Consider the following 16,770-nt stretch of genomic DNA (forward strand, 5'->3'; position numbering starts at 1 on the left):
TTCCTCTCAATAAGTCTGTGAGAGGGCTGGCCACGTCAGATAACTGGGGAATGAATCTTCGATAATATCCAACTAACCCTAGGAAAGCTCGTACTTCTTTTCTGGTGGTTGGTCGGGGAATGTTTCTGATAGCTTCCAGTTTGTCAACTTGGGGTTTTAAGGTTCCTTCACTTATGGTGTAACCTAAATAATTTATCTGATGAGTACCCAGAGTGGTCTTCTTTGGATTCATAGTTAATCCTGCCTGGGCCAATGGTTTCAAATACGTTTTCTAAATGTTCTAGATGAGTTTTCCAATCAGGGCTGTATACAACAATGTCATCCAGATAAGCCACGGCATAATTGTGATGGGTTTTAGTAATATGTCCATAAGTCTGTGAAAGGTAGCCGGGGCTCCATGTAGCCCAAATGGCATCACTTTGAATTGATATACCCTGAGGGTGTAGAAAAGGCTGTCTTCTCTTGAGCTGTTTCCGTCAGGGGTATTTGCGTAGATGATTATCCATCCCGAAAATCCTACTAATTTGTCCACTTCAGACAACTTCAATAATTTGTTTTCCCCCGTCCTAATAAAACCTTTTCCCCGTCCTGAAAGACATGTATATTTACACTTCCCAGGTGTCTAGATGGGTAAATGCCCCTAATACAACACACTGACGTTAATGAGCTAAGTAAGAAATGACATTTAAACTCATTTTACCATTGTGTTTTTTATATACATATGGACTTGGTAATACCACTGCGTTGATTATGTTATCGTAATCAGGCTCACTGCCAGTTCATAAAAGTTTTTTGGTAACACATACATAAAGTATAGTTAATAAAGTTACAACATGAAAAAAACGTAATGAATAAACGGGGTCTGCTACCAGATAGAATAACAACCATGTCACTTTAAGAATAGAAGAGCAATAGCGAGTCACGTGATCGCGAGTTACGTCGATCACGTCTTCCATTTAACATCCACGCCCACAACAACGGCTAGTTGGTTCAGGCGGTGGATGTGGACACGCTAGGTCTCACGGCGGGCAGTCGCCCGGAAACAAGTAAGTTAACTTAGCGTAAAAACATCTTGCTCACGAGTTGAATGTCCTGAGAAAAACGGCTTTCTATTCAGACCAACTACACAAAAATGGTTATGAGTATGGTGTAATATTGGCGAACTTTATTATTTTTTCACCCTCAGATACTCTGGGCGTGAAGGAATCCCCCTGCCACCAGCCTAAGGGGCGCACCCCTGAATAATCAATCGTGAGTGCTCGTTTACCCTTTGTTTTCTGAGCCTTCCATTTCACGGTGTTTTAAATATCGTAATTCTCTATCAACGTGCACTTTTCGAAAAATACTTTTTAACTCAGGGCGTGCCATTTGGACCCGATCATAATAAGATATGCGGCCCATATCGGGCATAGTCCTATTTGGCTTAAACAAAAAAGCCACGAACTCGGCCAAGTCCTATTGCAGAGTTCTATTTACAGGCGGAATGTTGTTTGTCAAATTATAAATAAGCGATAATGTTTGGCAGCTGCCTTTTCTTCTGAATGCAAGAATTGGAATTACTGTTGGGAGATTTTGTAAGGTGAATAAGGACAGTCATAAATGATTAAAATACTGTGTATAATTGTCAGAATTGGTTAACTATCTAAAAAGAGATTTTATGTTTTTTTGTTGTTCTGTTTACACTACAGATTTCGCAGTCTTTTACAATTTATAAAGACCGAAGGAGACAAACGTTCATGCAACACTTAAAATTAAGGTTGTATAGTTCCTTTGTTTTTGTAGTTTACTCCACTTAAGTGTAGGTGCCTTAGTGTGCGCCAAACAGGTGGTGTAAGGCTATTTATTTGGTCCTGATGAATGCAGAGCTGATTGTAGGCTCATAAGCAGAAACATGTCGACCGCTTTTTTCTTTTTCTTTATGCACTTCTTATGAATAAATTGAAGGACTTGATGGTTCAAACTAACATAACCATTTATATGTCCATTTCTTCACTGGTTTTAATGGAGTTAGAACTACCCTCATATTAAAGGAAAGTTTCAGTCTGGGGAGTAGTCCACACTCCTTTTAATTCACTTTGTCAACACAGTCTCACTTCCTTTCTTTTTCTATATAAGGACCCAATGAAGACATTTGGCTACCGACTTTTAGTTGGTGCCTGAGGGTTCCTTTTTTCACACTGAGCACGTTCACTTTATCTCCCTATGGGTCTCTAAACCATTCCTGGTGGTAGAAACTATACTACTATCCTGACTGTTCTAGTTTTGTAGTCACTCTTTTGTTGATTTATAATTATTTACCAAGGGGTACAAGAGTGGCTTGCTGACCCTTTCTCTCATGTTGATTGTGTGTATTTGCCAATAGCCCTTGGTTAAATCAATGGTGGACATCACCCTAGCCTCCCCCAGTTTCTCAATTAGTTTGTCTACTCGAGGCATGGGATAATTGTCAAATTTCGAATGAGCATTCACTTGGCGAAAGTCAATGCAGAAACGGATGCTGCCATCCGGTTTCGGTACCAAAACTATGGGAGATCGCCAATTACTCTGGGAAGGTTCAATGATACCTGCCTGTAGCATCTTTTATATTTCTTGTTCTACCGCCTCTCTCCAGCCTCAGGTATTCGGTAGGGTCTCACATTCACCACTCTTCCTAGAGCGGTAACAATATCATGGGCTACCAGGGACGTCTTCTCCGGTTTTCCTGAACTAAGTTCGGGATACTGGTCAAGTAACTGTTCCAACTGTCGTTTTTCTTCTACAGATAATCGGGGACCCATGGCTGGTCCTTCCTCCTGTTCACCCCTCCTCATCTCCTGAGGTAACTCTAGGGGAGTGATGGTCACATGATTTATGGATTGGACTACTTCGGTCTCTGGGGATCCTGTACTTGGTTCCTCCCATTTCTTCAGTAAATTAATGTGGTATGTCTGCTCCACCTTGTTAGTGTGTGGTACTGCTACTCTGTATGAAACGGGTGTAACTTTCTGGGTAATGGTATATGGTCCTTGCCAGGTAGCCAATAATTTCTTATCGGAAGAAGGGAGTAAAATCAGTACTTTGTCTCCCACCCTCAGTTCCCTCAACTGACTTGTTTTATCATACTGCTCTTTTTGTCTACTTTGTGCTTTGTCCATGTTTTGGTGGACAGTATCCCATAGTGTGGCTAAGGTTTCTTTAAGGGTCTGCATATATCCTAACAGTGGTTTCCCCTCATCCTCTTCCTCAGTCCACTGCTCGGCTGCCATGTTGAGTAAAGTACGGGGTTTTCTCCCAAACAATAGCTCAAATGGGGAGAATCACGTGGATTTCTGTTCGTGTGTCCTAATGGCAAAGAGTACTAGAGGTAACTTTCTGTCCCAATCCTTCCCTGTCTCACTTATCAGCTTCTTCAGGATGGTCTTAATCGTTCGGTTGTATCTTTCCACCAAACCGTCGGTTTGGGGGTGATAGACTGCCGTTCTAATCTGTTGAACTCCCAAAAGGGAACATACTTCCTTCATGAGTTTTGCCATAAAAGGGGTTCCCTGATCTGTCAACAATTCCAACGGAAATCCTACTCGGGAGAAGAAAGATATCATAGCCTGAGCCACAGTTAGCGTAGTCATGCTGGTCAGAGGTATAGCCTCCGGATATCTTGTTGCATAGTCTACTAGCACTAAGATATATTGATGTCCTCTGGCTGAAGGAATTAACGGACCTACCAAGTCCATCCCTACACGCTGAAATGGTACATCGATAATGGGTAAGGGACAAAGGGGTACCTTCTTGTCTCTGGAAGGATTTACCAACTGACATTTTGGACATGTAGCACAAAACCTAGCAGTTTCTCTATACACCCCTGGCCAGTAAAATCGATCCAGCAAATATTTCAAAGTTAATTCCTGTCCGTAGTGACCCCCACCCGTATGGTTGTGTGCTAATTGCAAAGCTTGTTCTCGAAAGGCTATGGGTACCAATAACTGTTCTACTTTTCAAGTTGCTCCTTCACTTACTCGATACAGTAACCCTTGTTTTATACAAAAATAGGGTCCTACCTTCTCTGAGTCATTCTCTTGTACTTGATTCCAGGCATTCGTGAGGGTGCTGTCATCTTTCTGAGCTGTACGGAAGCTTCGTGCAGGAGTGCCTCCATGCTCTGGGGAAGAAAGTAAACATGACGCAAAAGACTGACAGGCACTGTTATATCGCTCCTTGTCTCTTCTCTTTTCATTTTTTGATTTCTGCTCTCGGTCTCTGGGCTGAACTAGGTTTTCACTAGAAAACGGAGCCTCCTGTAGCCATTCCGCTCTGGCTTCTTGTTCCGAGGCTTCCATTAGATAGTCATGAAATTTGGGCAGGTCCGTTCCTAACAAAATATTCTCAGGAAGTCGGGGAACTATTCCCACTCTCCAGACTTGTGGATAACCGTCTATTTCAAGCAAGACTTCAGCTAAAGGATATTCCTTAACGTCTCCATGAACACATGACACTAGAACAGTTTCTCCCTCACATAGAGAATTCAGGGGTACCAAATCTTGTACACTACCGTGTGGTGGCAGCCGGTGTCTAGTAAAGCATCAATAGGTTTCCCATTTAATCGGATAGTTTTCTTGTACGTTTTTCTACCTAGACCTGTGACCAAAACTCGCCCTCGGGACCAACCCACTTCCATTGGCTCGGATCCATCATTGTTTAAGGGACAGTTTTGTGATATATGTCCCCACTCTGCACATCTAAAACATTGTGGTCCTACTTGAACAGGGGAGTTGGGTTTTGGAAAAGGTTTTGGTGTGGGTCTTGGGGTAGGAAAGGAGCGTTTCTCTACACTGTCATTGGGAGCTCGGGGGGCAGGTTTAGGAAATACAATGGGGGTTCTCCCAGTAGAGGCTTTGAAGTCTGGAGAACTGTGATAAGCACAGGCTAGCTCGATAGCAGATTGGGAAGTTAATCCAGGATGTTGCTTTAACCAGGCTCTAGTATTTGTAGGTAACGCCTCTAGATATTGTTCTAGAAAAACTTGTTCTGTAACCACATCCATGGTGGCAGTACTAGGTTGCAGCCACCGGCTTCCCAAATCTCTGACTCTGTAAAATAATGCCCGGGGATTGTCACCTGTAACCCATTTCTCCTTACGAAAACGGGCCCTATAATACTCTTGGTCACACCCTAATCTTTCGAGGATTGCTTTCTTTATCTCGGGGTAGGGAGTTACTCCAGCTGGATTAGCCGCTTGGTACGCGGCCTGTAGTTCCCCAGATAATAATGGTGCTATATATTGTCCCCACCTTTCTGCAGGCCAAGTAGCGGTGGTAGCAACCCTTTCAAAATTGGTGAAGAAGAAGTCAGGGTCTTCTCCTTCTTGGAACTTTTGTAACACACTACCGGGAATATTAGGGTGGACCCGGGCATTAGAAATTACATCTGTAAGACGGAGAATAGCCGTGTCTTGAACTTTCTGGTTACTTGTTAACAATGTTGCTTGTTCTCTCAAAGCCGTTTGAAACGCCTCTCTTTCTTTTCGTGCATTCTCATTCTGTTGCTCAAACACTAATTGCAAATGTCTCTGACCTTCTGCCAGCTGCGTTATCATATCTTGCACAGTCACTGGTTGCGTCATTTTGTATCAAATGGCAGTATCCCACTTCTGACACCACTGTAAGCGTTTCTCTCCCTGGCGCTTCACTCTTTCACACAGTCATTGACAGTAGCAACATAAGCTTTTTATTCAGCCGTCAAAAGGATAAATCGTTCAGAGAAACTCAATAGCAATGCAACAAAGCATATCGGGCACGGTCGGTGGAGTTCAGGGAAGCAGTTCTCGGATTCTCTTGTCTTTGATTACTCTTCCTCGCAAGTCACTCGTACTGGCCTTTCCCAAAAGGCAAACAGAAAGACACTACCGTCACAAACTGTATAGATCCTTAAAGCACTATGCATGCACCCACCACCAATACACTGGGGCACAGAGGTTAGGGATTTCCTAAGTTGGACGAAGGGTCGGGGTAACAGGGAAATGGGAAGTGAAGAAAGGAGTGTTCGCATGCAGCGTGCACAACTTTATTTATGCCACAAGCCCAACAGTCCTGTGCCCTCCAACCTCCTCCTCCACCGTTCTCCCCACGTCACTTGCCTGGGGCTACGGTCCCTGGTGACCGTAGCAGTGGGTATCGCGGTGTCCTGTTGCTCGGAGGGACAGCCGGATACGAGCGCGGTGTGTGTTGGGGAAACCTCCCGTAGGTCAGCTCCGCCGTTCCGTCGAGTCGCCGACTCCGTGCTTTCACTGTCTGGACTCTTCACCCCGACTCCACAAACTTTGTCGTCCGATGCTCTGTCCTGTGTAGTTCCGGCCTCTCCCCTGCCGTTGTCCGTCCCAGCTGCGCCTCCTCCGGGTCTCCAATCACCAGACGGCCCACAGCTGAACCAACGGTTCCCTTTTAACTCCTGTCCGGGCTTCTGTTCCTCTCGTGCGCCGTAGACTAGACCGTTTGATGTCTCTGGTTGAGGTGGACCACTGGACACCATCTTGAAGTTCTCAGTAGCCTGGGTGATAGGGTGCTCTCAATCACAGCTATATATGAACAAGGCCATAGATAACACTTCTTTCTGATCCCAGAAATTTGGAGTAATGTTTTGTATTTGGAGATCTTATGGCACAAAAAATAACGGTCTACTAGTTTCAAACTCCTACTGGGTAAGGAGTTCTCATCAGGACCTCACAGCTGTGGAGAAGAACAGAAACATTCTTTGTAACCATGGCTCTTTAATCTGAATATTGCTGTACTGCCCACACTCTTTATTTCCGCCTCTTACCTTTTACTGAAGAAAAGCCTGGCTATTACACCCGACGTAAAACACTACAGTAGAAAGACCAATGCACCATTATCACTATATTGTACAATCTCAATGACTCACTACTAACAAGAGCCTATTAGCAGGACATACTTACATAAAACCCTCGACATGCGTGCACACCTGACTTAATGGCTTATTTGCAGAGACCTAATAGGGAGTAATCGAGAAAACTATTATTGGCCTCAATTCACTGGAAAACCACTGACAGGCCCTGCTTTAGTAAAACTCTATGGCCTTGTGGCAGTTAAAGCGGTTCGAATTCCCTTCCAAACAATTTTCTCTGCCTGGTTTAAATCATTCCACCCCCAACTTATAAATTCTCACTTTCTAAAAGCAACAGTTTTAAAGTTTTTAACAAAAGATAAAAATTTGCAGAGTGCAAAGTTTATAGCGCTTGTTAGGAACAGGTGGTGGACACACCAGGTACTGCCTCCTGGGGCCCAGGACAGCTGATCTTCGTAGTCCTCTCTCACACACAAGCAGCCAGCCACTCTAAAGAGAGGTTCAGGCCACAGACATCTAGTTACTCGAGACTGGGTTAAAGTAGAAAAATATGGCCAACCGCACTGGATACAAGCAGTGTATTGGGTACAGTTATCTGTTACCTTCAGACCTTGAATTTTGAAGAAAATGTTCTGAGAAGATGAAGTTCAGCTGGGCAAGGCTGTAAGCGGAGTCCGAGGAGGAGGCATCTTCATTGGGGACTCACTGGACAACGACTCAGTGAAGATTTCTACATTCTGACTTTTCTTTTTGGAAGTCGAAATTCTGCAGCGGGATGAGGCCAGAGGCTGTAGCTGATGGGAGTACCCTGAGGCCGGAAACCCTATGATGAAGGGCCGCTGAACAGGATTTGATGCTGCGGAGAATAACGTAGTGGGAGCTGTTGCGAAGTCAGGCCGACCGGCAATGCACCTTGGCTGGATGGATGAGCAAAATGGCCCCGGTTTTATGTTGGTTCTCAAAACAGTTTTTAGCCACAACATTTCTAAGTCACAAGTTTTGAATCTTGGCTATATGGGCACCTTTAGCACCACTGACAAAGGTCCAGGACAGGAGGGCACAATTTGGGGGTCAGTACTCACTCAGGCTCTGGACACACTCAGGTGAGGGGTTCAAAATGGTTGAAGCCTTTTGTCCCTGAGGCTCTGATCAAGAGGCCAGCCTACTAGCCTTTGGAGTCACTCTGGTAGTCTTGGGTTCAAGTGTGGAAATAGGGCTCAAGCAACAGGGCAGATATCTGAGGGTTCAAGGTAGTCATAAAAAATCAAAAGGAGGAAGCGTAGAGGTATGAGATAGAATCACCCTCCTAAACGATTCAAATAAACATAGGGATTCTATCAATATGTGGAGGTGATATTTAGAGGTTTTAATATTTTATAGTGAAGTGATAGGCTCTCTCTTAGCAATGGAAAGATGAGAGCACGTGTGCTTTGTTAAAATACCCCTCACACACTAAAAAAATCCATTAGTGTCATGCTTCATCATAGGGGTCTTCCCGTCCCTATAACGGGGCGGGGCGTGCTGCGACCAGACGGACTACGCGGGAGCACTGTAAGAGTGACAGATCTATGTGTGGGTGTAGTGATATCAGTGAAGTGTAGGGATCTAACTAGTGAAATGCACGAAAAATGAAAAAATTAAAAATTCCCTGGCTAGTAGAACAAATACATTTTATTGGTATCTCTAGCAGGAAACGTTAAAAAGGGGGAATAAAAAGTAGAGTGATTGCTAACTACTAAGTCGACATGTTTCATAGACAGTCCCCAACTGTCTACTCATCAGGACCTTTCAGTGATCCCTACTAGGAAACAAGCTCAGTTCTACAGTAATATGCCTACTGTCCTATAAATATAGCAGCAAAAATAAGCTGAATATTTATGCTTCGGGGCATGAGCTGGCCCTAGTGAAGCAAAACACCAAAAAATTGGTGCCAAAAGGAAATGACCAGTGGTCTCTGTAAGTAAAAAAAGAAAGAAAAAGGGGGGAAAAAGCACAAACATAATTGTATTTACACTTCTGTTCGTTCGACGTACATCAATTCATGAAGTCGCATTCATTACTAATTTACTGGAATCTGTTTTTATATTTGCCAATTCATTCGTCACATATGTTGTGCATTGGTCAATTTGCACCTCCAAATTATGGGCGCTCTGCCCGACGTATTTGTCCAAGCAACCGACCAGCTGAAGGCGGTTATTTATTCATTCATCATCCATACATTTGTGGCTCAACGCACTCATACACCCAATCACACTGGTAGGAAAGAAAACCCATAAGTCAAATGTTTTTTTAGGAAAGTCAGTAATCTAGCACACAGTGCGATTGAAGATAGTAATCAACACATTCATGGTATACATACTTTATCGTTCGTTTGACTGTGCCCCATGAGCTGGCAGGCGGGGGAAGTATTTGCTCGGTCTACTGGAGAGATAAATAAATATTTCCGCCCTCAATAATGGATGCGGTATACTCAAGTACTGGCATTTACAATAGTGAGCCTGTCACCCGTTGTTTAAAGACTCAGGGTCAGAGTCTGATACTCACGTTACCGGCCTGGCACCTCGCCTCTCACCCCTACCGTGCAGCTCCGAGGACGCGTGGTCTCTCGTCTGCGCTGTAGATATACTGTTTGCAAGTACCGTCCGTGTGGGTGATTGCTTCCGGATGACGCCCATCGTTGAGAACACTAGACTGCTAAAATCAAAGATGGCCGCCGGTATTTGGCACATAGGGCGGAAAAAACGGAAGTCTTTCTTCACTAACTCTGGCTCAGCCGAGTGAAGCAATGTGTGAATATTTTGAGTAATTGTAAATAGATGTTGATTATCAGAGTGTCTCTATCACACACTGGTGAGGTCCCCATATATACACAGAACCGAAAAACTCAAAACAAAGACAGTGGTTGGTGTATAAAAAATCGATATTTTCAAAATCTAATAATGTTATTCCTACATTATTTAAAGTTCACAGGGATCCGCTCATGTGTTGATCTCAACTGCCAAGAAGTCACCTCACCTCGTGGGGATGATTCAGATCGGAAGCGGAGGCTTGCCAGTGGGATGTTGAGAAAGTGCTCACCAATCGGTCAGGTGTTAGCCAGGGATTTCAACGATGTGGTGTCATGACCAAAAAGTCGGATTGCAGCCTAGTGGCACGATGTTGCTGTTCATGGGATAGTTCACACCAGGGCAGGCGACATGCCACCGGGGGATCCCTGTGCCAGCTATTCATCACGTCATCCTTGGGGTTGTTGGCCAGTGATTGTGGCGTGGTTAGTGTCATTCAGTATGGGTTACACATATGTCTGAAGGTAACCAACGAAGGACAGGGGATCACAGCTGTCCCCACGGTATGTCATCATTCAGTCCCCTTTTGTGAGATTGGATACGAAACACCCATCTTTGTTCTTTCTCCAGAAGAAATCGCTCACTGTTTACTTGCTCTATCACAGTCCACGTTATTTCTTCTGGTCTGTGGTTCATCTCTAGGAAGTGATTAGTGAGTTTGGTGCTGCTTTTTTTACATTTGATGGTACTTTTGTGTTCTCCTATCCGAAGTTTCACTGCCCTGCTTGTCATCCCTACATACTCCAGCTTGCAGGGGCATGTGACCAAATAGACGACATTCGTGCTGTTGCAATTACTGAAGCTTCTTTGCTCCCAGCTAGTCCCATCGTTGAAGGTCACGTTGCTGCTTTTCTTTGTGAGGCAACAGACTTTGCAATTTCCACAAGGGTGGTGGCCACGTACAAAGTTGGACGTGTGTTGCACATTGCCGCTGATGGATTTTGGTCTCGTGTGGACCAAGGCGTCCCTTATGCTCCTTGCTCTCTTATGAGAGAACATCGGTTTTGGCATTTGTAACCCACCACTATTTAAGATTTTCCAATTCCTGTTAATGATCTTAGTCACTTGGTTGGAACAGGTGTTAAAAGTGGTGATGCAGATTGGTCTTTTTTCTTCGTCTTTGAGCACTTTTTCTTCCAAGAGACTCTCTCGGCAGTTGTTTTTGGCCCGTTTGTATGCCTGATTGATGATCTTGTCTGGATATTTCCTGGCTGCCAGCTTCTTCTCTAGGTCCTTGGACTGTAGTTTGAAGTCCTTGATCTCCGTGCAATTCCTGCGAAGACGCAGGAATTGCCCATACGGTAGATTATCCCGCAAATGTCTCGGGTGGAAGCTGTTGTACAACAATAGACAATTCTTTGAAGTGTTTTTGAAATGGGTCGTGGTCATTAGTCTGCCGTCTTTGGGAAAAATATTCAAATCTAAAAACACCAAATTGCAATTGGAGATGGTGCTAGTGAATTTCAAATAATCGTCTTGCAAGTTTAACCAGCTCAGAAAATGTTTCGCAATCCCCTCATCTCCATCCCAGATGATCAGGATATCATCGATGTATCGCTTCCATACTTTGATGTTATCTCTGTAGGGGTTGGTTGGATGCAGTATTTTATTCACTTCCAAATGGTGCACGTACAGCCCCGCTATGCTGGGAGCGAATGTGCTGCCCATGCTACATGTTTCTGTAGATATAGAGTGCCTTTATACTCAAAGAAGTTCTCCTTTAGGGCTAGGGAACAACATTCCATCACCACATTCCGTGGTGTCTGGTATTCCCAGAAGTCTTCGAAAAGGACATCCTCTACAATCTCAAGGGTCGCGTGGTGAGGTAAGCTGGTATATAAGCTCTCCACGTCACAGCTGATTAATAGCTGGTTCTTAGGATCAAAGGTAATGTCTTCTAAAAGGATCAATACATCCTTAGTGTCCCTCAAATACGTCGAGGTTTTTTGAACAATTGGCCTGAGGAAAGCGTCTGCAAATCTTGACACGGGTTCCAATACTGATCCGATACCGGACACGATTGGTCTTCCCGGAGGGTTTTGTAGATTTTTATGAATTTTAGGCAGTGTGTACAGGTAGGGGGTCCTGGGATTTTTCTGGCATAAGAAATCCCCTTCTTTTTTAGTGACCCAACCATGTGTGACTGCCTCCTCTACCATCGTGCTGATTTTCGTTGCTATCCTGTTTGTGGGATCATTATGAAGAATTTCATAGTTCCTTTCATCTTGGAGCAGTCTCATGCATTCAATGTCATACTGGCTTGCATTTTGTATCACAGTTGCGCCCCCTTTGTCTGCTGGTTTTATCACTATTTGGTTGTTACTACTCAACTCCCGTAATGCTTGTCTTTCTTCCTTGTTAATGTTCTGAAAGGTTCTGCTCTCATGTGGATCTATTTCCTGAAGTTCCCTCATCACCGCTTTTTCGAAAGTGAGTAGTTCGATTGGTAGGGTGTTGTTCATTGGTGTAAACGTGGATTTCGGTCTAAGATTGGTATCACCACGTGCACTTTCATCATTTTTATCTTTGAAAAAGATTTGCAGCTTCAGACGTCGCATGAATTCTTGTACTTCCTTGCATAGATTGAATTTATCCATATTGGCCGTAGGTACTTTCTTCACTAACTCTGGCTCAGCCGAGTGAAGCAATGTGTGAATATTTTGAGTAATTGTAAATAGATGTTGATTATCAGAGTGTCTCTATCACACACTGGTGAGGTCCCCATATATACACAGAACCGAAAAACTCAAAACAAAGACAAAACATTCAAGATCGATTGGTCCAAGATCTCGTGGAGGTGCACACGAGATTGGATCGTGTTAATTATAAAGACTGCAAGCAGACTGGCAAGTGAACTCAAAATTGAGATACAAACCATTGAAGTTCGTTTGAAAAGCCACGAATCCCCAGCTGATCTGAAGAAATTCCTTGACGAAATGAACCAGTCTCTTAATGATTTCGAAACCACTCTTAAGAACAATAAGTACGAGAAACTAAAAAAAGACAACAGCCATTGGTCAAAAGAGAGAGTTTACCCTTACACAAAAGATGACTATAAACCAGTGAATGAGAACACAGATGAAGAATCATCGGACAGTGGGTCAAATGGGTCCAACTCCAGTCGCAACAGGAGCCCCAGATCGCAAGGTGGAAGGAGGAATTTCCGGAGATCGAATTACCGGGGTCCAAGAGGATGGAACAGCTTCCAACCCCACATGATATATCCCCAACAACAACATTATGGTCCACAACCCCCATTCCAACATCCACAGGGCCCTTTCCCCGTGTGGGGCTATCAACAACAAGACTATGGCTATTTCGACCAATCGGCACCTTTTTTAGGGGCGCGTCAAGGACAGACCAGAGGAAGGAACCGGAGAGGCACCTCGGTACACTGGAATGCAGGAGAGGAAGAAACCCCACGGGTATCCACGAGAAGCATGACAGGCGCCAAGAAAAACCAGAAGTAAGCCTGGTGGTAAACCTCTCAGACTATGAACTCACAGAAGCACAAACTGCGGTACTGGAAAAGGGCCTGGGTTATGTACCTACGGCCAATATGGATAAATTCAATCTATGCAAGGAAGTACAAGAATTCATGCGACGTCTGAAGCTGCAAATCTTTTTCAAAGATAAAAATGATGAAAGTGCACGTGGTGATACCAATCTTAGACCGAAATCCACGTTTACACCAATGAACAACACCCTACCAATCGAACTACTCACTTTCGAAAAAGCGGTGATGAGGGAACTTCAGGAAATAGATCCACATGAGAGCAGAACCTTTCAGAACATTAACAAGGAAGAAAGACAAGCATTACGGGAGTTGAGTAGTAACAACCAAATAGTGATAAAACCAGCAGACAAAGGGGGCGCAACTGTGATACAAAATGCAAGCCAGTATGACATTGAATGCATGAGACTGCTCCAAGATGAAAGGAACTATGAAATTCTTCATAATGATCCCACAAACAGGATAGCAACGAAAATCAGCACGATGGTAGAGGAGGCAGTCACACATGGTTGGGTCACTAAAAAAGAAGGGGATTTCTTATGCCAGAAAAATCCCAGGACCCCCTACCTGTACACACTGCCTAAAATTCATAAAAATCTACAAAACCCTCCGGGAAGACCAATCGTGTCCGGTATCGGATCAGTATTGGAACCCGTGTCAAGATTTGCAGACGCTTTCCTCAGGCCAATTGTTCAAAAAACCTCGACGTATTTGAGGGACACTAAGGATGTATTGATCCTTTTAGAAGACATTACCTTTGATCCTAAGAACCAGCTATTAATCAGCTGTGACGTGGAGAGCTTATATACCAGCTTACCTCACCACGCGACCCTTGAGATTGTAGAGGATGTCCTTTTCGAAGACTTCTGGGAATACCAGACACCACGGAATGTGGTGATGGAATGTTGTTCCCTAGCCCTAAAGGAGAACTTCTTTGAGTATAAAGGCACTCTATATCTACAGAAACATGGCTGTAGCATGGGCAGCACATTCGCTCCCAGCATAGCGGGGCTGTACGTGCACCATTTGGAAGTGAATAAAATACTGCATCCAACCAACCCCTACAGAGATAACATCAAAGTATGGAAGCGATACATCGATGATATCCTGATCATCTGGGATGGAGATGAGGGGATTGCGAAACATTTTCTGAGCTGGTTAAACTTGCAAGACGATTATTTGAAATTCACTAGCACCATCTCCAATTGCAATTTGGTGTTTTTAGATTTGAATATTTTTCCCAAAGACGGCAGACTAATGACCACGACCCATTTCAAAAACACTTCAAAGAATTGTCTATTGTTGTACAACAGCTTCCACCCGAGACATTTGCGGGATAATCTACCGTATGGGCAATTCCTGCGTCTTCGCAGGAATTGCACGGAGATCAAGGACTTCAAACTACAGTCCAAGGACCTAGAGAAGAAGCTGGCAGCCAGGAAATATCCAGACAAGATCATCAATCAGGCATACAAACGGGCCAAAAACAACTGCCGAGAGAGTCTCTTGGAAGAAAAAGTGCTCAAAGACGAAGAAAAAAGACCAATCTGCATCACCACTTTTAACACCTGTTCCAACCAAGTGACTAAGATCATTAACAGGAATTGGAAAATCTTAAATAGTGGTGGGTTACAAATGCCAAAACCGATGTTCTCTCATAAGAGAGCAAGGAGCATAAGGGACGCCTTGGTCCACACGAGACCAAAATCCATCAGCGGCAATGTGCAACACACGTCCAACTTTGTACGTGGCCACCACCCTTGTGGAAATTGCAAAGTCTGTTGCCTCACAAAGAAAAGCAGCAACGTGACCTTCAACGATGGGACTAGCTGGGAGCAAAGAAGCTTCAGTAATTGCAACAGCACGAATGTCGTCTATTTGGTCACATGCCCCTGCAAGCTGGAGTATGTAGGGATGACAAGCAGGGCAGTGAAACTTCGGATAGGAGAACACAAAAGTACCATCAAATGTAAAAAAAGCAGCACCAAACTCACTAATCACTTCCTAGAGATGAACCACAGACCAGAAGAAATAACGTGGACTGTGATAGAGCAAGTAAACAGTGAGCGATTTCTTCTGGAGAAAGAACAAAGATGGGTGTTTCGTATCCAATCTCACAAAAGGGGACTGAATGATGACATACCGTGGGGACAGCTGTGATCCCCTGTCCTTCGTTGGTTACCTTCAGACATATGTGTAACCCATACTGAATGACACTAACCACGCCACAATCACTGGCCAACAACGCCAAGGATGACGTGATGAATAGCTGGCACAGGGATCCCCCGGTGGCATGTCGCCTGCCCTGGTGTGAACTATCCCATGAACAGCAACATCGTGCCACTAGGCTGCAATCCGACTTTTTGGTCATGACACCACATCGTTGAAATCCCTGGCTAACACCTGACCGATTGGTGAGCACTTTCTCAACATCCCACTGGCAAGCCTCCGCTTCCGATCTGAATCATCCCCACGAGGTGAGGTGACTTCTTGGCAGTTGAGATCAACACATGAGCGGATCCCTGTGAACTTTAAATAATGTAGGAATAACATTATTAGATTTTGAAAATATCGATTTTTTATACACCAACCACTGTCTTTGTTTTGAGTTTTTCGGTTCTGTGTATATATGGGGACCTCACCAGTGTGTGATAGAGACACTCTGATAATCAACATCTATTTACAATTACTCAAAATATTCACACATTGCTTCACTCGGCTGAGCCAGAGTTAGTGAAGAAAGACTTCCGTTTTTTCCGCCCTATGTGCCAAATACCGGTGGCCATCTTTGATTTTAGCAGTCTAGTGTTCTCAACGATGGGCGTCATCCGGAAGCAATCACCCACACGGACGGTACTTGCAAACAGTATATCTACAGCGCAGACGAGAGACCACGCGTCCTCGGAGCTGCACGGTAGGGGTGAGAGGCGAGGTGCCAGGCCGGTAACGTGAGTATCAGACTCTGACCCTGAGTCTTTAAACAACGGGTGACAGGCTCACTATTGTAAATGCCAGTACTTGAGTATACCGCATCCATTATTGAGGGCGGAAATATTTATTTATCTCTCCAGTAGACCGAGCAAATACTTCCCCCGCCTGCCAGCTCATGGGGCACAGTCAAACGAACGATAAAGTATGTATACCATGAATGTGTTGATTACTATCTTCAATCGCACTGTGTGCTAGATTACTGACTTTCCTAAAAAAACATTTGACTTATGGGTTTTCTTTCCTACCAGTGTGATTGGGTGTATGAGTGCGTTGAGCCACAAATGTATGGATGATGAATGAATAAATAACCGCCTTCAGCTGGTCGGTTGCTTGGACAAATACGTCGGGCAGAGCGCCCATAATTTGGAGGTGCAAATTGACCAATGCACAACATATGTGACGAATGAATTGGCAAATATAAAAACAGATTCCAGTAAATTAGTAATGAATGCGACTTCATGAATTGATGTACGTCGAACGAACAGAAGTGTAAATACAATTATGTTTGTGCTTTTCCCCCCCTTTTTCTTTCTTTTTTTACTTACAGAGACCACTGGTCATTTCCTTTTGGCACCAATTTTTTGG

At 44.1% G+C, this 16,770-nt stretch overlaps 1 protein-coding gene across 1 annotated transcript; it reads right to left on the reverse strand.

Annotated features, from left to right (window-relative positions):
• Positions 1–4,498: 4,498 nt before the first annotated feature.
• On the reverse strand, positions 4,499–5,596 carry LOC144820260 (uncharacterized). The gene has a single exon (XM_078677848.1). The coding sequence runs from the start codon at positions 5,594–5,596 to the stop codon at positions 4,499–4,501; it is 1,098 nt and encodes a 365-aa protein (XP_078533974.1).
• Between the last annotated feature and the right edge of the window lie 11,174 nt (positions 5,597–16,770).

This window comes from Lissotriton helveticus, chromosome 2_1 (genome assembly GCF_964261635.1).
Source record: "Lissotriton helveticus chromosome 2_1, aLisHel1.1, whole genome shotgun sequence".
In the NCBI taxonomy this organism is placed as follows: Eukaryota; Metazoa; Chordata; class Amphibia; order Caudata; family Salamandridae; genus Lissotriton; species Lissotriton helveticus.

Excerpts from the sequence above, each read along its gene's own strand:
- LOC144820260 (XM_078677848.1), bottom strand. The coding sequence starts at position 5,596 with ATGACGCAACCAGTGACTGTGCAAGATATGATAACGCAGCTGGCAGAA.